This window comes from Pseudorasbora parva, chromosome 2, assembly GCF_024679245.1.
Source record: "Pseudorasbora parva isolate DD20220531a chromosome 2, ASM2467924v1, whole genome shotgun sequence".
Lineage (NCBI taxonomy): Eukaryota > Metazoa > Chordata > Actinopteri > Cypriniformes > Gobionidae > Pseudorasbora > Pseudorasbora parva.
The window spans coordinates 58,979,775-59,001,782 of NC_090173.1; the positions used below are offsets into that span (position 1 = coordinate 58,979,775).

The 22,008-nt window shown below is 39.0% G+C and overlaps 1 protein-coding gene across 1 annotated transcript; it reads left to right on the plus strand.

The window, feature by feature from the left end:
• The first annotated feature begins 882 nt into the window (after nt 1-882).
• On the plus strand, nt 883-20,760 carry LOC137047594 (gastrula zinc finger protein XlCGF57.1-like). The gene is made up of 4 exons (XM_067425377.1): nt 883-903; nt 7,615-7,708; nt 13,339-13,484; nt 19,140-20,760. The coding sequence occupies exons 3-4, from the start codon at nt 13,400-13,402 to the stop codon at nt 20,192-20,194; spliced, it is 1,140 nt and encodes a 379-aa protein (XP_067281478.1). The 5' UTR covers nt 883-903; nt 7,615-7,708; nt 13,339-13,399; the 3' UTR covers nt 20,195-20,760.
• The last annotated feature ends 1,248 nt before the right edge of the window (nt 20,761-22,008 follow it).

The window sequence follows — 22,008 nt, forward strand, 5'->3', positions numbered from 1 at the left end:
TATCATGTAAAATGCGATTTATCATGCAGCCCTATTTGCAATTTTTCTCTGAGAAACTCCTTTCTGATATTGCTCCACTATTTTTCGCCGCAGCATTGGGGAATTGGTGATCCTCTGCCCATCTTGAATTCTGAGAGACACTGCAACTCTGAGAGGCTCTTTTTATACCCAATCATGTTGCCAATTGACCTAATAAGTTTGCAAATTGGTCCTTCAGCTGTTCCTTATATGTACATTTAATTTTTACAGCTCTTATTACTAAATGTCCCAACTTTTTTGGAACATGAAATCCAAAATGAGCCATTATTTGGCATGACATTTCAAAATGTCTCACTTCCAACATTTGATGTGTTATCTATATACTATTGTGAATAAATTTTTGAATAAAAAGTTTGAGATTTGTAAATTATTGCATTCCTTTTTTATTCATAATTTGTACAGTGTCACAACTTATACATTTATAACCTCACGCATTATGTAGCTATATGATCACTCATTGAGAAAAAAATGCTTTAACGATAAATTTAGTCCTGTGACAAGTATGACTTTATTGACATTTTGTTTAACAAACTTTTGCCATTGCAATTAATAAAATGTCTTTTTTAATCTTTAGAATAATACCAGCATCATGAAGTGCAAATGTTTAATTGTAATGGACGTAAGAACAGGCTTTCGGAATAGACAAATGGCTTTGTCTATTTATTTGGCACTCTAAAACTTCAGGTTTTTTTTAAAGGTGTCATGAACTTTAAAAAAAATATATTTTATACTTTTGTCTGAGCTCAACTTATGATGTTCATATGGTTTTTACATTCAAAACCATCACAATGAATAAGGAATAGGCTATTTTCTACGCTCTCTCCTGAACGCTGGGTTTTGATGGGCGTGCCGCACCGAAGACTTGTAAGTAAATGCCCACAGCTAGAATTGGATAAGATTTGCATATTTAATGAGCTTCTGCACCAATGTCAGTTCATGTGAGAAATTCACACAATGAATTATCTCTCATCCACCCACGATTGATTGGAATATGTTTTTTTCTTCTTGGTAACAGTTTATAATAACGTTCAGTTGTAAGTCATTTATAAATCAGGGTGTCCGCGGGGTTTTAAAAAGTGATAAATCCAAATTGTCCAATTTAAGGCCATTAAAAGTGTTAAATGTGGTCTCAGAGGTATATTTTTTTTTCCAAATTAGGTATTTTTCAGACTATCAGGTGTCCTATTCTGATTGAAATTCTATCTGCGTTCTCGTTAGTTCGTTTAGATATGGGCTTTAGCATATCTGGGCACATAATCAAAGATCTTTTGTCTCCGTCTCAACGTATGTTTGATGCTGACGTCATATTCAGCGGTCGTTCGGCATCATCTCAGATCACTGCGCGCTCAACAGGCTGGCTTACGGTTTATTTTAGACTTGCTTCAAGGCATATCTTCAATGACTATCCTCATAAGAGCAATCTTAAATGATTTATATAAAGTCTAAAATGAACAAAAAGAGTTGTGAGAGAATGAGGCGCGAGCCATAGGCGGTATATAAACAGTGAGATCCGCGTGTCTGTCTGCTCTTAAAGGGACAGCAGCCAAAAAAGCTTTCTGTCAGTAAAGTTAAAGAACAAAGGGAACAGAGAAAATGTCTCGCTGCTCTTGACTAAATGACTTTTGTAGCTTTAATAAGGATTAACTATTTAATTTATAGTTTATGCAGTGCAGACTGCATACAAGGCTGGACTTACCATTGGGCTTGACTGGGCTCAAGCCCATGGGCCCCGCCCAATAGGGGGCCCTCCGCAAGCGGAGAATCCAGAGGACAACATTCGAAACCGCTGGACGAAACGGTTGGAGACGATTCGAATTCACGAGCGGGGCAGCCCATCAATGAGTCATCATCTCTTCAGTCAGAAACAGCGACCGAACAATGTCCAATTACAGATTCTTTATCCACTGATCCTGCTCGCTGGGGTAAAATTGATGAAAACGTGCGTGCATATTGGGCACAAAAAGGTCCGGAATTTTTTCAAAATAAGGGTGCTAATGTCAAGGCTTCTGAACGCCACTACAAACATCAGAAGAGACTGTTTTCTAAAACTCATTTCAAACGCAAGCATTTGAATGGTGAGTATTTGCCCAGAGAATGGTTGCTCTACTCACCATCCACCGGTTGCGTATTTTGTTTTGCTTGCCGCCTTTTTGGCGAGGGTGCCGGTCAATCCCTTTTTGAGTCTGGCTATAATGACTGGAAACATGCTACCAGACGCATTGCCGAGCACAATAATACAGTAGTGACATAGTCATAGAAAGGCTATGTTTAATTACATAAACAGAGCAGCAGCTGATGGAGTTATAGATTCTCAACTTAAAAAGCAGTTCGAGTCGCAATGTAATTATTGGAGTGAAGTTTTTCAAAGAGTGGTTGCAGTTGTAAAATTTCTGTAAGAGCGGGGTTTGGCTTTCCGAGGATCCAGTGAAATATTTGGTTGAGCTGACAATGGAAATTACATGGGAATCCTGGAACTGATCAGTGAATTCGACCCATTCTTGAAATCACACATACAGATATATGGCAATGCTGTGGTAGGAACCCCCTCATATTTCTCATCAAAAACATGCAACGAATTTATCGAGCTAATGAGCAATAGAGTGCTTTCTGAAATCATTGCTGAAGTGAAAGTGACAAAGGACTTTTCCATTTGCGTTGATTCAACTCCCGACATGACGCACATTGATCAGCTTACATTTATTGTAGAAAAGTCTTTCCCTTTAATTGCACTTTTATGTTCAACCGCTAGAGGTAGTATGACTTCCAGCTTATAGAGGAAATGCATCGACGTCACTTTCCCGCCGTAACACGCCCCCTCAGCCGGGGCTGAGTGGCAGAAGAGCTGCTGCGTGACTGGAGTTAATGGAGGAAAACACAAGTAAGAGCAAACGATCCTAACAACCAAAGATTCAGTGATCCATGGATAATGATATGCAGCCAGGAATCGTGTTTTCATGACATTTTAGGAGCCTCATTTCGACAAGAATGTTTATAACTGTCATTCATCACATTTTTCAAGTGAATCCCGCATGTATATGTGGATGATGGGTCAGTGTTTTGAAGCGTGTAGTCGTGGTAATATTCTTTATATTCACTAAAAGCTGTCACTCATTCAATAAACGCAATCTCACAAAGTTCCGCAGTGACGCTGGTATACAATGAATATCTTATTTTCACAATGTCTGCACTTACAGAGGATTGCTGCGCGTGTTTAACTGAACTCAGCCCGCTCGAGCGGTGAGTGATTCCAAATTCAACACCTGTGATTGGCCAATTCTGTTGTAGAAGTCCACAAACATGTCTGTGATTGGCTACATTACTCACCGAGGCGAAAACACGTTGGAAATGTAATCGTTTGACGAGTGCAAATACAGATACACACTGGATCTTTTGCTAGCTCCTTTTCGCTGATAATATGCAGTTATTACGAAATCTTACAGAGGATTACAGATCACAGACAAGCAGTTATGGGCAGCTTTTCACTCTTAACAGCAGAAGCAGCAGCAGTTGGCAGTGGTTTGAGTGAGTAAATTACACGCTATTATCAAGTCCGTCTCAAGCTCAGAACAGCGATGTCTATGCGGTGCGTGGACAAGCCTCCCCCCTACCCCCCTTCTGGCGCCGGGCCTGGTTTTGTGTGTTTTCGCTGCATTCCCGCTGTAAACCAGTGCTGCCTCTCAGTCTTTCTGCCACTCAGCGGGGCGTAATCACAGTCACTCCAGCTGACGATGACGTCACGTGCATTCCCTCTATTGACGTTATTCACCATCCCCTTTAAGAACATGCGCTTTCCCCTTTAAGAACATGCGCTTCATACACTGCATGTGACGGGTCGGGGTGAGCCTCTAACTTTGAAGCTGTGTGTGTTCATGCAGAAAAGTAAGTTAATTTAAAATTTCTTGTGGAAACTTACACATGTTAATGGTCCTTCGAGCCGGATGATAGCAACCCTGAGGACATTTATCATGAGGTATGTTTCACCCGAGGGCCTCGTAGAAGAGCGGTTATTAAAATGTATCCCTATAACTAGCCACACAGGGAAGGCACTCTGTGATGCAGTGCTCACAGTTTTACATGAAATGAACATAGATATTAGTAACTGCCGTGGACAGTGCTATGATAATGCCGCAAACATGTCAGGAGTGAGCAATGGACTGCAAGCTCACATCAAAGACATTAATCCACTAGTAGAGTGGGCGCTTAATCTGGCTGGAGTTAATAGTGTCAACTGCTGCACAGAGATCGCAGATTTTTTTAACTTCATTCAGACTTTGTTCAACTTCTGCTCGAAGTCCACAGCTAAATGGAAGGTGGTAACTGCGGGTTTGCAGCCTAATGAAAACCTCCGCATTGAGACACTAAAATCTCTCTCTGACACCAGGTGGGCTGCACATGCACAGGCCGCCAAAGCACTGTGCAGAAATTATGCCAATATTCAAGAGTCACTAAAGAATTAGGAAAAAAATCCAAGTCCAGGCACTCAATCGGATGCAAAAGTAAAAAAGCCTTTATTGATACGGCTAAAACATTAAAACACCCAAGAGTCAAGAGTCACTGATGAACATTGCAGAAGACAGCAAACAGAACCCGACAACAAAAAATGATGCTTGGTCACTGCATAAAAAAAATGAACAGACTTGAGACTGCTTTTCTTTGCACTGTGGAATTATGTTCTCCAACGCTTTCATGGGACAAGTGTTGCACTTCAAGCTGTGGATCTGGACCTGTGCAATGCTGTTGATTTGGTGAGGTCACTGCGGGAATATATTGTTGGTTTGAGAGATGAAATTGATTTGTTTGAAGTCCAAGCAAAAGCGATGTCTTCCACCATTTCAGCAACATACAAACAAGACACACAAAGACAGGAAGAGAACGGTTCTCATCGGTGTGTTTCTAGTCGTGATGGATAGGCTGCTGGCTGAACTTGATCGCCTTTTTCAGTCCTATAATGACCTCAACAGCACTTTTGGTTTCCTGAACAACATTTCTACCCTCTCTGCAGAACATCTTCATAAAAAAGCAGCAGATCTACAGAAGAGATACCACGCTGACCTGGAAAATGAATTTTGCGAAGAAATCATCCAGTTGAAAGAATTAATCTGCCATGATGAGCCATCATCTGCTAGGGAACTTCTTTTGTGCATTAAAAAAAGAAAACTACAGACCGTCTTCCCAAACGTGGATGTTGCTTTCAGACTTTACTGGACATTAATAGTCACAAATGCAAGTGGGGAGCACAGTTTCTCCAAACTGAGACTAGTAAAAAATAGACTAAGATCCACAATTGTACAGCAGAAATTAAATCACCTCACTCTATTCCACAAGTGCAGAAATTTAACAAAATAAAACATAAACACAAACCAAAACCCATGAGGGGAAAAACATAAACTAGAACTTCATAAAACTGAAACCAACACAGGGAGACATAGACAGAAACAACGATCCCACAAAGACAAGCAGCCTAAAGGTTGGGGTAAGTGATATCTGGTAACCGTTGTTTGATATTTCAAACCCACAAAACAAACACGCCCCTACCGCCAAAAAGGGTCTCGGCCCTATTTAGATAGCTCCGCCCCACACATACGTAACCCAGGCAAAGACTATGGCAGAATCTGTGTGTGTTACTAATCCAGGGCGAATATTCAATGAAAAAGTCACCCTTTCCATCACAAAACACAAACCGTTATCATGATCAACTCGATAGAACACGAGCCGACAGTCCAGCTGACGACATATTACAATTATGACCAGATTAGAGTTATAGCGATCACAAAACACAAACCGTTCTCATGAACAACTCGATAGAACACGAGCACGACAGTCCAACTAACGACATATTACAACTATTACAAGATTAGAGTTATAGTGATCACAAAAACAAACCGTTCTCATGAACAACTCGATAACATTAGTATAAAAGCTTGATAGTCCAGCTAACAACATATTACAATTATGACTGGATAAGGGTTATATAGATTATGGAAAGAGGAAACAAACATATTAGGAGTACAGTATCTTACTTGTCGGAGACATTTTGTGAGCTGACTCTTGAAACAGACAGTGAGGAGATTTAGACACTCCATACGGTGTGGAAATGAACGGGTTTTTATCATCGCTGAAGTGAGACACAATACAATCGACAATGGACAAACAAGCGAACATGACACAGGAGCTTATTCAAGCAAAAGCCAGAATATATTAGTTCTCGGCTAATGTCCGTCATGTGTGACTCGTGTGTTTTGAATAATGACGTGCACTGAGTCCTCTCTTCTCACCATCATTAGTAGACACGCCCCTTGCCTGCTGATTGGCTAAGTTTGTTATTGCACCTGGCCCCGAGTCCTTTTTCGAAACCGGTTTTGAAATAACACTTATGGTGCGTTCCACTCCACTTCAAGACACGCACTTGCAAACTTCCCTAAGCACTTCCCCTTGGGGGAATCCCTGCCGCCATTTTGAAGTGCGTTCCACTTCGTGACGTGGACATGGGAAGTTTATACGGACAGACCCTTGCTCCCTCGATTTTGACCGAGTGACCGAGTCTACTTCATATGTACACTTCAGGTAGCTTCATATACCACAATGCAACGCGATTGTGACGTCACCACATATCGCGTTTAATTTACCCCACCACAAACAACTCTGATATTTTTAAAAACATTTAAAACAACCCAAACACATCCATATACAGAATGCTGCATTAAACAATTTCGTAAAGGAAAAAATAAATAATAAATCAACTCCATAGTGGATTCCAAGTGATCGAGGGCTGAGCGTTCCAGTTCAGTCCGTTGCAAAGTTTCCGCCAGTAGTGAGCACTCATGCAACGTAAGCAATGACGCACATTCGAGTGAACGAGACGGAGGGAAGATTGCGAGTGAAGGGCATGATAAAAACCAACTGGAACGCAGCATTATCCCGCCTTTAAGAAGGGAAGAAATCAAGCGGGAACGGGTGGGAGAAATGAAACCAATAACGAGACAACAAGGGGGGAGGGATCTAACAGAGACACAAGCACATGCTCAACATAACGTGCACACAAGACAAGACAGGCATGTGACAGTCCTAAGTTATCTTTAAAAGATCATAAAATAATCAAACAGATCCTTAGTAAATGGTTAGTAAGTTACTAGTTAATATATTACTAATAATATTAATAGTTTATTTATATATATATATATATATATATATATATATATATATATATATATATATATATATATATATATATATATATATATATATAAAACACTATTTGACTTTTTATTCCCCTTAAATTTGAACAAAATGTTTAAGGATCAACAGAAACCCTGTTATTTGCTTATTAAATTATGGTATTTCCTCATTAATTTAATTTATAATGTGTGTTTTCTATATTGTATAGAAACGGTAAAAATTTAAGTCCCTTGATTTAGAGTAATTTAACATATTTTAAATTATATGTGAACTGTATTATTACCTTACCATTGTGTTAATAAATGCATTTCAATATTACATTAAAATCTGACTTTTGTCATTTTGTCTCATTTTTATTAATATCTATTTTCTATGTAAATGTCTGTGCACTGTGATTAGACTCCGCAGTGAACGGGACTTTTATTTTGGTCTTGATGTGTGACGTCATAAGGCCGCGCCGCTCCTGCATCTGTTGTGATTCTGCTGGAGAAAGGTTTGTGTTTAAAGTGTTTTAAGTGTTTATAGCGACGCAGAATGAATGAAATATTATTAAATGCAACGCTGTATTGCTTTATCTAACATTTATCAGCGTTGTGTGAGTAAAGTAACATAATGAAACTCATGAGTAATAGAAGAAGGGTCTCATTTCTCTCTTTATTGTGAATCAGTTCAAACAAGAGTTCTCTTTGTGTCCCAATTCACCTGTTTATTATACTACGAGCGAAAAGTATGTAACGTTAATCTGTTTGTGAAGAAAAAGTACATATTTTTGAGTAGCAGTTTTTTAATGAAGATAAGCAGATTTACATACAAAATAGGCATTAAACACAATATTATCAATTAACAAATTTCAAAGGGCAGACATGGATGTCAAAAAGTATTGTGAACAATCTATTTTAAGTACACCAAACTTAATTTGTTTGAATTCAATGGGATTTCTACATAATACCTGACATTTTACTGTATAATTGAGACCAAAACAATTTTGAATAATTACTCAAAAAAAGAAAAGATATGCTCTGTGGTCTCAATATAATTTTCACAAAATTGACAGGAGTTTTCTCTCAGATCAAATTTAGATTTAATTAATTATTTAGAGGGGTTTATATGATTTATTTTAAATGAAGTTATTACTGACGGACACAATATAGACATGATCTGCACGTCTATCCGACGTCAAATGTTTAGTGGGGTAGAAGGTGTAGAGGCATGGCTGAAGATGATTTTGTCCCCCCATTGAGTTGTCCAAAACTTCTCGTCATCAGAGTTAGAATGCCTTTCTTGTAGGGGTGTAACGATACATGTATTCGTACCGAACCGTTTCGGTACATATGGGGGTAATATTGTTGCATTATTCCAAACAAATATATTGTTATCCACAAATAAATGTAAAGCGATTCACAAAAAATAAATAATTTCATAAATCAATAGAATGAGATCCACAAATATATGCGGGAGTTTCACAAAAATAAATTAGATTCACAAATAAATACAATGACATTTGTGAGTAACAAAAAAATCCACACATGTCAAAAACACACAACTCTGCCTTGCATAAGTTGCATTCATTTGTGGATCGCTTCCTCTGCATTTGTGGATCGCTTCCTGTGCATTTGTGGATCGCTTCCTGTGCATTTGTGGATCGCTTCCTGTGCATTTGTGGATCGCTTCCTCTGCATTTGTGGATCGCTTCCTGTGCATTTGTGGATCGCTTCCTCTGCATTTGTGGATCGCTTCCTCTGCATTTGTGGATCGCTTCCTGTGCATTTGTGGATCGCTTCCTCTGCATTTGTGGATCGCTTCCTGTGCATTTGTGGATCGCTTCCTCTGCATTTGTGGATCGCTTCCTGTGCATTTGTGGATCGCTTCCTGTGCATTTGTGGATCGCTTCCTGTGCATTTGTGGATCGCTTCCTCTGCATTTGTGGATCGCTTCCTGTGCATTTGTGGATCGCTTCCTCTGCATTTGTGGATCGCTTCCTGTGCATTTGTGGATCGCTTCCTGTGCATTTGTGGATCGCTTCCTGTGCATTTGTGGATCGCTTCCTGTGCATTTGTGGATCGCTTCCTGTGCATTTGTGGATCGCTTCCTCTGCATTTGTGGATCGCTTCCTCTGCATTTGTGGATCGCTTCCTGTGCATTTGTGGATCGCTTCCTCTGCATTTGTGGATCGCTTCCTGTGCATTTGTGGATCGCTTCCTCTGCATTTGTGGATCGCTTCCTCTGCATTTGTGGATCGCTTCCTGTGCATTTGTGGATCGCTTCCTCTGCATTTGTGGATCGCTTCCTCTGCATTTGTGGATCGCTTCCTCTGCATTTGTGGATCGCTTCCTGTGCATTTGTGGATCGCTTCCTCTGCATTTGTGGATCGCTTCCTGTGCATTTGTGGATCGCTTCCTCTGCATTTGTGGATCGCTTCCTGTGCATTTGTGGATCGCTTCCTGTGCATTTGTGGATCGCTTCCTGTGCATTTGTGGATCGCTTCCTGTGCATTTGTGGATCGCTTCCTGTGCATTTGTGGATCGCTTCCTGTGCATTTGTGGATCGCTTCCTGTGCATTTGTGGATCGCTTCCTCTGCATTTGTGGATCGCTTCCTGTGCATTTGTGGATCGCTTCCTGTGCATTTGTGGATCGCTTCCTGTGCATTTGTGGATCGCTTCCTCTGCATTTGTGGATCGCTTCCTGTGCATTTGTGGATCGCTTCCTGTGCATTTGTGGATCGCTTCCTGTGCATTTGTGGATCGCTTCCTGTGCATTTGTGGATCGCTTCCTCTGCATTTGTGGATCGCTTCCTCTGCATTTGTGGATCGCTTCCTGTGCATTTGTGGATCGCTTCCTGTGCATTTGTGGATCGCTTCCTGTGCATTTGTGGATTGCTTCCTCTGCATTTGTGGATCGCTTCCTGTGCATTTGTGGATCGCTTCCTGTGCATTTGTGGATCGCTTCCTGTGCATTTGTGGATCGCTTCCTCTGCATTTGTGGATCGCTTCCTCTGCATTTGTGGATCGCTTCCTGTGCATTTGTGGATCGCTTCCTGTGCATTTGTGGATCGCTTCCTCTGCATTTGTGGATCGCTTCCTGTGCATTTGTGGATCGCTTCCTGTGCATTTGTGGATCGCTTCCTGTGCATTTGTGGATCGCTTCCTCTGCATTTGTGGATCGCAGCACGTGGATTTTGAAACATTTCTAGCGTCTAGACCATAGACCGTAAAAAAATATGGACGACTCGACATCATCCGTTTCCGCTTGGCAGATTTGAAGCTTTTAGGCGGCCTGCACGGCGCGGACATCTTGGGCCGAGTCTGCGCAGTAGCGATTTCGGGACCGGAGTTGCGCAGTAGAGCGCAGGAAGTAGAGCAGGAAGTACAGCTGCGATATCAAAAGCCCGCCCACACTCTCGCAGATGCAGAACAATTAATTATGTTGGTGTGAAATAAACAGTTATGGAAATGTAGAAATTAAAGCTAAAGCTCTAATCTGCTCCCAAAAATTTCGAAAAAAGTCCGTTAGTGCCTCAGTGACAACTTCACTCAGAGAAGCCGTCAGTCTCAGCTGTCAATCATGACGTCACACCCCCCGTTTTTATCGCATCAGATAACTAACTCAAACTAAACTTATTTTAAAAACGAACACCTGAAATGAAATCATCGTGATGATAACTGCCTTTAGTGACATAAACTAACTTTGGGGAAAAATTTTTGAAGTGTAATTTTATTATTTAGTTTGCCTCACGTCCATTAGAAAACACAGAGGGGCGGCTATACTGGGACCGGTCACCGGGGGGCGATCGAGGTGCGAAAGCTTCAGTAAATGAGAGGGAGACTGCAGGCTTGGTCTAGACTCAAAAAAATCCACAAATATGTAGACTCCACCCACCGTCTACATAAGCCAATCAGATCACGGCCATATCGTGCTGACCAATCGTAGCACGTTTTCGCTCCAACCAATCACGTTTTGGCCAGTGCCGCTGAAAAACAGAGTTACGACCACTGATCTATATAAATCTATAAATCTATATAATCAGATAACGGCCATATCGTGCTGACCAGAGCCAAGCTCCATCCTGTCAATCTTTTTAAATAGGATATAGCAGGATAGACAAGCCTTTTCACTATAGGCTATTTGCAGCAATGTCTGGCAAATATTAACACAATATGTGCATTGACTTCGCCAAGACTTTACAGTAGCATTTTATTCTGAGGAGAGATAAAGAAGAGAATCTTCATTTGGGTCACGAGAGTACAACATATGATTTTACAGTGTTGAGTGTTGTAGCCAATCACGTGCATTTCTATTGAAAATAATAACCAATTAATTTACCGTGAATGAGAATCCTCTCAGTAGGCTATCGATCAAAACAAGTTTCATACAGTCTCAAAACGCTGAATTAATTTTAGTGCAAGTTTTTACAGGAATCGTCCCACTATCTTCAAATCCTCTCATCATAACAGACAGCACAGACATGATTTAAATACAGATTTATCGTGAAGTAGTCAGATATTTGTGTTTTTCATTAGACTTCGTAATGTTCCCTGATTAGCCTATGTATTTATCATTCCAGTACAAAAAAGTAACAAAAAATTACTTTAGTGGTATAAATCGGACTAACTATAAAAATTCATTAAAATAGAAAAAAAGGCTAATGAGCCAATAAGTGTTCCTCTTCCGCCATCTACTGGCTGTTTTATTTTAAATTTTAATGTTAACGTCCTAAAAATTATGTTATTTTAACACTCGAAGCCTACACAACAGGTGAATATAAAGGAATGATGCTAGAATAGGCTATATATAATTTACATAAGAAAGGAGTTTTAAATGGTGGTTAAAAAAAACAGGGCAACTAATTTATTCAACTCTTTACATAAACGCATTTGACAGAAAGATCTCAGAGAATCTAAAAACTGTTGAAATGACAGATAGCATCTGGATATAATAGCTTTAGCAGTGATCTCACGTTAGAAACTGCAATTAGAGTCTGACGATCTATTATATAACAATACATCAACATTCTTTTATATAAAAAAAAACATCTTCTGTCAATATTATATTATAAACCGTCTTCCTTTGATAAAATAACTCTTCCTAAAATAGACAGATCTCTCTATCACCAGTTATCAAAGATCAATTTTGTTTTCTTAATTTTGTTGTTAAAATTAACCTGTGTTTAACTGACATGTTTTTTGATATACTATAAATTCCTCTAAGTACTTTATACAGTCCTTTACTGGAATATTTGACAATGATGGTTCAGCCAAATCATGCACAGGAAGAATTTCACACTCATCGAGGTTTAAATGGAGCCCTGAGGCATCAGAAAAAAAGAACTAATTTAATTGCGTTATTAATTTGACTCTTATCTTTCCAAAATAAAGTTGTATCATCATCTAATTGTGACATGTTTATCTCTTTATTAAATAATGTTATACCATGAAGAGTAGAGTTATTAACTATACTGGTTGACAATAGCTCCACCACAATCAAAAACAAGGGGCGCAAGGGGGACAACCCTGCCTCACTCCTCTATTGACAAAACCTTCTAAAAGTATTAGACTGTAATATAATTGAGCTATTATTGCCTTCATAAAACATCTGTAGTATGAAGCAGAGCAGGGCAGAGTGTTGTGGGAGCTGAGGAAGGCCACTGGAGCGAGTTGTCGGCGCTATTTCCGCTTTTCCGGTCATGAGTATGAGGTAACACAGCTTTGTTTATCATATTAGATACATTTAAGTGTGTTTAAAATGATGTTACGACTTTACTTTGTGCGTTCCCTCAGTGGCTCCTGCACATTGCTTAGAGTAAAGCATTTCTGCCAAATAAACCCGGAAACCGAGGGTAACGCAGATATGACACAATTGACAGGCGACTCCCTCAAACGCTATGCTGACACGTCCCGGTCCTTGGTTAAAATAGCAATTTTCTCACAATTTACAAATAATTGGAAACATTTTGGGTATTGTAAGAACTCAACTGAACAAAATATATAACACTGGCCTAGTGGTTTTTGGATATTTTACTGTAAAAATACTACATAGTTCACCTTTAACTGAACTAGAGCTGATTGAGACACTTGTAAGAGATTTTGTGTGTATTTGTTTCTGTTAATTATTCTCCTCTTAAACAGGACAAACACAGAGAAAAACTCCTGGAGAAGTAACTGAGATACACGTGACACTATTATAAAGATGGCGTTTATTAAAGTGGAGAGGGAAGATGTGAAGATTGAAGAAACATTGAGAGTGAAAGATGAAGAAACTGAGGAACAAACAGGTTGGTTTTATTCTTAAGAAGTCTTTGGATCCTTATTCAAATCTCCAGCTCTACAGAATTGAATGTCTTTTGAAATGTCATAATTAAAGCGCTAATATTTGACATGGAGCCGGTTGCCTAATGTGGACAGACATGAGATCACATGACCAGACAAACACTAATGCTGCTTCAAGTGAATCTGTGAAGACCTGACTTCCTTTTGTTATTACGACACTTTAAATTAGTATAAATAATACGGTAATAGCCTTTTATAATTACTTGTGTGACATTAAACCCAAAATCTACTTCTGATTTGAAAACAATTAATTTGTGTCGCTTAGTTATGCTAGATAACATTATCTAACAAAATCTGTATTTTGCCTAAACCAAAGCATGAAATGTGACTGATCAGCAGTGCTGGAATGTAACGAAGTACAAATACTTCGTTACTTTACTTAAGTACATTTTTCATGTATCTGTACTTTACTTAAGTAGAATAAATAGTGCATACTTTTTACTTTTACTTCGTTACATTTTGCAGCAATTATTATACTCTCTACTCCACTACATTTCTACAACATTTCGTTACATTTTCTGATCAGTTTCAGGGCTCGAGAGGCTTGCCCGGATAATAATATATAATGTACGTTATAGGCTAATGAATTGACGGTTGCGCTGTTGAGGCTCGTGCAGCCTCTCGAGGAGAAATAGAAACAAATCAGCCCGCTCACACAAAGAAACTCAGTAACATACTGCATTAAAAATTCAAAATGTTTAGTTTTTATATTTTATAACAGTTAAAAAAAATCACACGACCAACGAGTGTAGTTTTCCTGAATACCATCACGACACTGTGACACTGATTTCATTTGACAGTTCCATAAACAATGAATTAACATCAAGTCACTTACATTTTATGGATTGCTTTATTGCTTTTGTTCTATTTCAGCAGCGAAAATATTTCCAAGATCAGATTTCCACATCCGAACCATAACGTATTGCACAGCAACAGTGCGTTACTAAATCAAAGATTCAATGCCCTATTCATAATAAACAACTGCCTCATTTATGAACGAATCAGCCGTTTGAACGAATCGACTCAATGACTATCTCATAAGGATTCACCTGCCGCCATCTACTGGTGGTTTAGTTAACTTTTTTAAGTTAAAACAATCTCAGCATTATTTAGTGCAGTTGTAATTTTACAGTGTTAATTATTTAATTTGATTGGTAACAACCCTATTGTATCTTATTCTAATTTAATTTATTAATCAAATTTAAGAATATAAAGGGAAAGCTGAAGCAAAGCCTATATTTAATAAGAGTAGGGGAAAATGTCCTTTATAAAAGGTAAAAATATTATAAATATGAAGATTTAAATACATCACAGCTGATGAGGATGTTGCTTCAGAAAAATGACATTAAACTTTGCAGATAACCAGAATTGTAAGTCAGAATGTAAACTGGGCAACAGATGGTAAGAACAAGTACATTAACCCAAAAATAAATGCCAAACTAAATGCTAAATTAAAACGCCACCGCTCATACTGTTTTCTTCTTTTTAATTATTAGAATTAGACATTAAGAGAGTACATTTTTATGCAAGTACTTTTACTTTTAATACTTAAAGTACATTTAAAATCAGGTACTTTTTACTTAAGTAGGGTTGTCGTTGTAGTACTTCTACTTTTACTAAAGTAAATATATTTCTGGTTACTTGTACTTTTACTTAAGTACTGAGATTCAGTACTTCCTCCACCATTGCTGATCAGCTTTACATTAGTTGTCTATCAGGGATCTTTCCTCATCCTCAGAAGCGCTGTCTGTTTAGCTGACATGTTGTACTATACAGGTGCTTGTCATATAATTAGAATATCATCAAAAAGTTGGTTTATTTCACTAATTCCATTATAAAAGTGAATCTTGTATATTGTATTCATTTATTACACATACAGTCCCTGACAAAAGTCTTGTCGCTTGTGTACAAATTGACCTAAAGTGCTTTTACAAGAAATGGCTCATTTTAATCCCACCAGCTTTTGTGATAATGTTTCAGTGAAAAACTAAACTTTCAAAAAGTATTCTAATATTCACAGCTTGGTAAAGCCCATTGAGTCAATTACATTAGTGTTGTCACCTTGTCATATGAGCTTCACCTGTGGCTAATAATGGATCAATTAGGTCTCAAGTGTGTATAAAAAGAACCCCAGTACGCTAGACCTTCACATCAACTGCAACTAGACCTCTGCAAACATGCCTAAGATTCACCCTGAGACTAAAGTTTTGATTATCAAGAGGCTGAAGACCAGATACACTGCTGATGTCGCAGACACCTTCAATGTGTCTCAGCTTCAAGTACAGAGATTAAAAAAAAAAGATTTGAAGAGACTGGAGACGTTTTTGACAAGCCCAGGTCAGGCAGACCCCGTAAGACAACTGCTCAAGAGGACCGTTTGTTGGCTCGAAAATCCAAGGCCAGCCCATTTTCCACTGCAGCAGAGCTCCACGAGACCTGGTCACCTGAAGTCCCTGTGTCAACCAAAACAGTTTGTCGGATTCTGTCTCGAAATGGCCTCCATGGTCGAATCAGTGCCCAGAAGCCAGCACTAAACAAAAGACAATTGAAAAACTGTGTGGCATTTGCCAAGGCCCACAGCCTGCTAAAAGGATGGACGCTGGAAAAGTGGCAGAAGGTGGATTTTTCAGATGAATCTTCTGTTGAATTACACCACAGTCGCCGCAAATATTGTAGGAGACCTACTGGTGCCCGAATGGATCCGAGATTCACCCAGAAAACGGGGAAGTTTGGTGGCGGAAAAATCATGGTCTGGGGTTACATCCAGTATGGGGGTGTGCGAGAGATCTGCAGGGTGGAAGGCAACATCAATAGTCTAAAATACCAAGAAATCGTAACTACCTCTTTTATTCCCAACCATAAAAGAGGCCAAATTCTGCAGCAGGACCGTGCTCCATCGCATACTTCCATCTCCACATCAAAGTTCCTCAAGGCGAAGAAGATCAAGATGCTCCAGGATTGGCCAGCCCAGTCACCAGACATGAACATCATTGAGCATATGTGGGGTAGGATGAAAGAGGACGCATGGAAGACAAAACCAAAGAATATTGATGAACTCTGGGAGGCATGCAAGACTGCTTTCTTAGCTATTCCTGATGACTTCATCAATAAATTGTTTGAATCCTTGCCAAACCGCATGGATGCAGTCCTTCAAGCTCATGGAAGTCATACAAGATATTAAATTTGGATCTCACAGCACCACAACTTAATTTGCTGACATATTTTTGTATATGCAGTAAATTTGTTCAATTTCTGTATAGGCGACAAAACTTTTGTCTTGCCAAAATTTGACCTTTCTGTCTTGATTAAATGATAAATATTTTTTCTGTGAAAATTTTTCATTTCAGTGCATTAAACATCATTTGGGAGGGTTTAAGCTTTTCATATGAGCTATTTCTAACACCAATGAATTAATTAAAAGTCAGGTTAATATCAGGTATTTCTAGAAAATAGATAAGCGACAAGACTTTTGTCAGGGACTGTAGACTGATATACTTCATATGTTTATTTCTTTTAATTTTGATGATTATAACTGATTATAACAGTACATTGTTGGGTCTGGCATATGGCATCTTCCTCTTATAATACCCCATAGAGTTTCTATGGGATTAAGGGCAGGCAAGTTTGCTAGCCAGTTAGGAACAGGGACACCATGGTCCTTAAGCCAGGTACTGGTTGCTTTGGCACGCTGTGCAGGTGCCAAGTCCTGTTGGAAAAGGAAATCTGCATCCCCATAACGTTGGTCAGCAGCAGGAAGCATGAAGTGCTCTAAAACTTCCTGGTATACAGCTAGTGGACCTTGGACCTCAGAACACAGTGGACCAACACCAGCAGATGACATGACACCCCAAACCATCACTGACTGTGGAAACTGTTAGGGGTTAACAGCTTATGACCCAGGACCAGTAGTGAAGAAATGAAGACAGAGTCAGGATTGCAATTAATTAAAAGAAAAATGTACTTAAGAATAGTTTGCAGTTTCAAAAGCAGAAGCCAGCTTCAACTCTCACAAGGAGTTCGTAGGCCGCGCTCCCTCTCTCACCGTCTCGTTGCCTCGCCCCATCGTACATACAATTGTCCCAACAGTTATACCGTTTTCAAGGTCTTATCCACGTCATTACTGCAATGTGGATGGTTCTGATTTGCTCAGAGACAATGCACAGTCATGGTAAATTTCCACTTGAGTCAGTTAGTCTGATGCACATTTCCACTGACGTGTCACTTGTTGACGCTTTCACCCCCAGAATCAGGCCCGTAGTGACCTTTCAGATCTGGAGCAGGCACCAGCTTGCCCAGAACAACAAGTCCACCCATCTCTTAGGGTGCCCATTGAACACCATTCTGATCTGTAGCATAGACTATTGCGCACATACACAGATACACAGTCTCTCCAAGGTTGGAGCTGATTAAGCTCCAGTTCTAACCAGGTCTTACCAAAACATACTGATAACATGTGCTTTCTTTCAGTGAGAGGGACACACACTAGTACAGGCAATATTCATCTTGAGTCTTTAGTGTTTCAGTAAAAGGAAATATAGAAGGAATAAAACATAATTAATTAAATGAAAGACAAATCCGTATATCATTTCTGGAAGCCGGGCTGAGTGAGCAAACGCTGTTACTGCACTCCTGACATGTTAGGGGTGTGTGATACCTCCAAAATCCAAACACATGACCTTGTTGCCAGTGTTTAGTGACACATCACACATCTCTAGGCCAGACCCTCAGTCACTCCTCAGAGACCAAATACACACTTTAGAAAACAAGAAACTAAAACAAAATCATAACTGGATAGAATCATTATAATAATATAGGTAATATAGGAAGATACATTTTAATTAAGGTTTTGATTATGAAGTTAATTAGGATATAAATATATCCAGGTATATTGAAGCGGCAGTGGATTTCAGAATCCCCCCTTCAAAACTTTACACTGGACCTCAAGTAACAGGGATTGTGTGACTCATCTCTTCCTCCAGACTCTGGGACCCTGACAAATGATTTTGCCTCAATTATTTTTTTGCATTCGAGTAACTCAAGGAATTGTTTCAGCCTCCTCAGAATTAGCCTTTGAATAGAGCGCGCACACTCCGTGGCTGTGGTCCATTAGCAGATGAGGCAGCACACAAATGACTGACATCTCTCTCTTTTAAACCAAATACACAAACAGAGAATATTTGAGTTGAATTTGATTTACATTATTTTAAACCTGGCATTTAATATTTTCGTTAGAATTACGTCTCATGTTTGTGTGACAAGTATTCACTGAGTTGCAGTTAATTTTCTGAACAGTATTAGAAGGGACTTCATTGAGAGAGAGGCAGCAGATCATGTCTGTTTTCTTTGTTTTGCTAATAGCACAACATTTAGTTTTTATTGTGAGTGCACAAAAATAAAAGTAGAAACTTAACAGATTATAATGATGTATAAAACTTGCCTGAATGACTATAATCAATGGAGTATTTTGAGTCTCTTTCACACGATGTGAAACAAGCGAGTTGGTCATAACAGACCGCTAGGGGTTAATGCTTTACATGTATAAATATTTTGATGCCTGTTGTGTTGTGCTATAAGTTTAACTTTGGTCTTTTTTGCCTTAGACCTGATGCCGTTGAAAGAAGAGTGTGAAATACTAAAGGAAATGGAAGAAAACGATCTCTATGAGGATTATCATGAATTCATAACCAAAGAAAAATATTTTAGTTGCTCACAGACTGAAAAGAAAGCAACTAAAAGTTATTTCACCCACTTTCAGGGTAGAAAGAGTTTCAATAGACAAGGAAATCTTACAGACCACATAAGAGTTCACTCTGGAGAGAAACCCTACACCTGCCCTCATTGTGAAAAGAGTTTCAAACAGAAAGGACACTTTCAAGACCACTTAAGGATTCACACTGGAGAGAAGCCGTTCACCTGCAAACAATGTGGGAAGAGTTTCAACCGAAAAGGAACCCTTAACAAGCACATGAGAATTCACACTGGAGAGAAGCTCATCGCATGCCCTCAGTGTGGAAAGAGTTTCAATGATAAAACAATTCTTAGTGTACACATGAGAGTTCACACTGGAGAGAAGCCGTACACCTGCCAACAGTGTGGAAAGAGTTTCAACCAAAAGGGAAGTCTTGATCGTCACATGAGAGTTCACACTGGAGAGAAGCCGTACACCTGCCAAGTGTGTGGAAAAGGTTTAAGACAAAAAAGAAGTCTTGAGTATTACATGAACATTCACACTGGCGAGAGCTCCTACACATGCAAACAGTGTGGAAAGGGTTTTGAACAACATGGAAACCTTATAGTCCACAAGAGAGTTTACTCTGGAGAGACACCCTACACCTGTCCACAATGTGAAAAGAGTTTCAATCAAATAGGACACTTTCAAGTCCACTTAAGAGTTCACACTGGAGAGAAGCCGTTCACCTGCCAACAGTGTGGAAAGGGTTTCAGCAGAAAAGAAAGCCTTAACAGACACATGAGAGTTCACACTGGAGAAAGGCCTTATTTGTGCCCTCAGTGTGGAAAAGATTTCAACCGTAAAGGAAGTCTTGATTGCCACATGAGAATTCACACTGAAGAGAAGCCGTTCATTTGTGATCTCTGTGGAGAGAGTTTCAGATATAGAGTCACCTTTAAGCACCACATGAGGAGTCACTTATGAGAGAATGGTTTTAAATGTCATCAGCCTGAAGTTTTGGACAAAACCAAGCCAAAACTATACAAAAACTGCAGTCAAACACAGCATTGCAAAGTATACTTCTTTTGACTCGTATGCATAAATAGACATTCAAAGCAGTTTTGAGCAATCTCTTGCCATGAGTTACAACTCATATAAATATCTTTGTATTCTTTCATACTAGAGTTGTAAAAATTAGGGACTTTCTAACCTCTTTGCACAATCTCTCATCTGTGTAGCCCTTAGGGATGGAATGATTACCGGTTTTATGATAAAATGCACTGACGGTTAGTAACATTGTTTAAAATGTAATTTTCATTAAAACCGTGGAGAAGTGGAACACTTCTGTGGATAGACAAATCCAAATTTGAAGTTTGTTTTGGAAAACTGGGACGCCATGTCATTCGGACTAAAGAGGACAAGGCCAACCCAAGTTGTTATCAGTGCTCAGTTCAGGAGATACATTTTCAGGAGAATGATACATTTTCTCAGTTTAAACATTTGATATGTCATCTATGTTGTATTCTCAATAAATATCAGTCCCTCCAGGATTTCGCGGGCCTTTTTTGTGATTGTTGCGGCCACTTTTCTTAAAAGTTGCGATGTAAGTTGTGATGTTTTAAAGTGGTCATATTTTGCTTTTTTGCTTTTTCCCTGTTCTTAATTTTGTTTTTAATGTCTTTTTTTGTTTATTTTATAGGTGAAAAAGCCCAAAGTGCACCCCAAAGGGACTTACCATGTCCCACAGAAAACACTCATTGTAACACATTATAACGCCTGCCTAGCTGCTAGCATGAAACTCCCTCATAATTTATTTGAATCATTACAAATTAAAAAGGATATTGATAAGGAGAACAAAACTAACCTTTAGTAACCTTATAAAAAAGCAAAACAAATGATTTAAAGACAAAAATTTTAAACAAGATCTGCACCTATATTTATATACTATATTTAATTAGTAATTAAGATGCTGTTGTATAACATAAACAACTATTCTGTTAGATGTTCTGCGTTTTGACTACTTTTTGAATTTTCTGTAATTATATCTCTAGGTAATGAAGATACATATATACATATATATATATATACTAGGGGTGACCCCTAATAGTCGAAGATTCGATGCATCGATATGCAGGACCGGATTCGACCACTGATCTCATGGTCGAATCTTCGCGGGTGTTATGAAACCAGGATCATACCATTTTTGCAATATGGGGGTGCTCAATATTAGTGTTATAAAGACGTGTCGCCTTTAAAATTCAAACACGTATACACATATACAACGACGGCGGCATTCGACGCCTGTCCTCGGCGATTAAATGGATATTTCCCTCAAATCGTGAATGTACATACTGATTTCCCCTGTGCTACAAGATACACTCATCGTGCAGATCTTCTGTCAGAAGTCGATTCAAAATTGAGCTCACGCGTATATAATGTTCACGTCTGCCTGGTGTGAGACTGAGTACCTGAGACACGGCGCTGAGCTTCAGTCCGGTGTGCGACCCCCATTAGGCATAATCGGCTTAATCAAAATAATCAATCAACTTTATTTATATAGCGCTTTTACAATCACGATTGTGTCAAAGCAGCTTCACAGTGTCAAACAGGATAATATTGCAACAAAATTAGATTCGGCTGTACAGTCGTTCTGGAGAAAACCAGATTTAATTTATCATATAGCGACAATGTTGGCAGATCAGTATTATAGTTTATAGAATTAAATAAAACCTAATTCATACATTTTATTTGTATAATTAGTTGAATAACTTTAATCATATTTTTAGGAACGTGCAGGT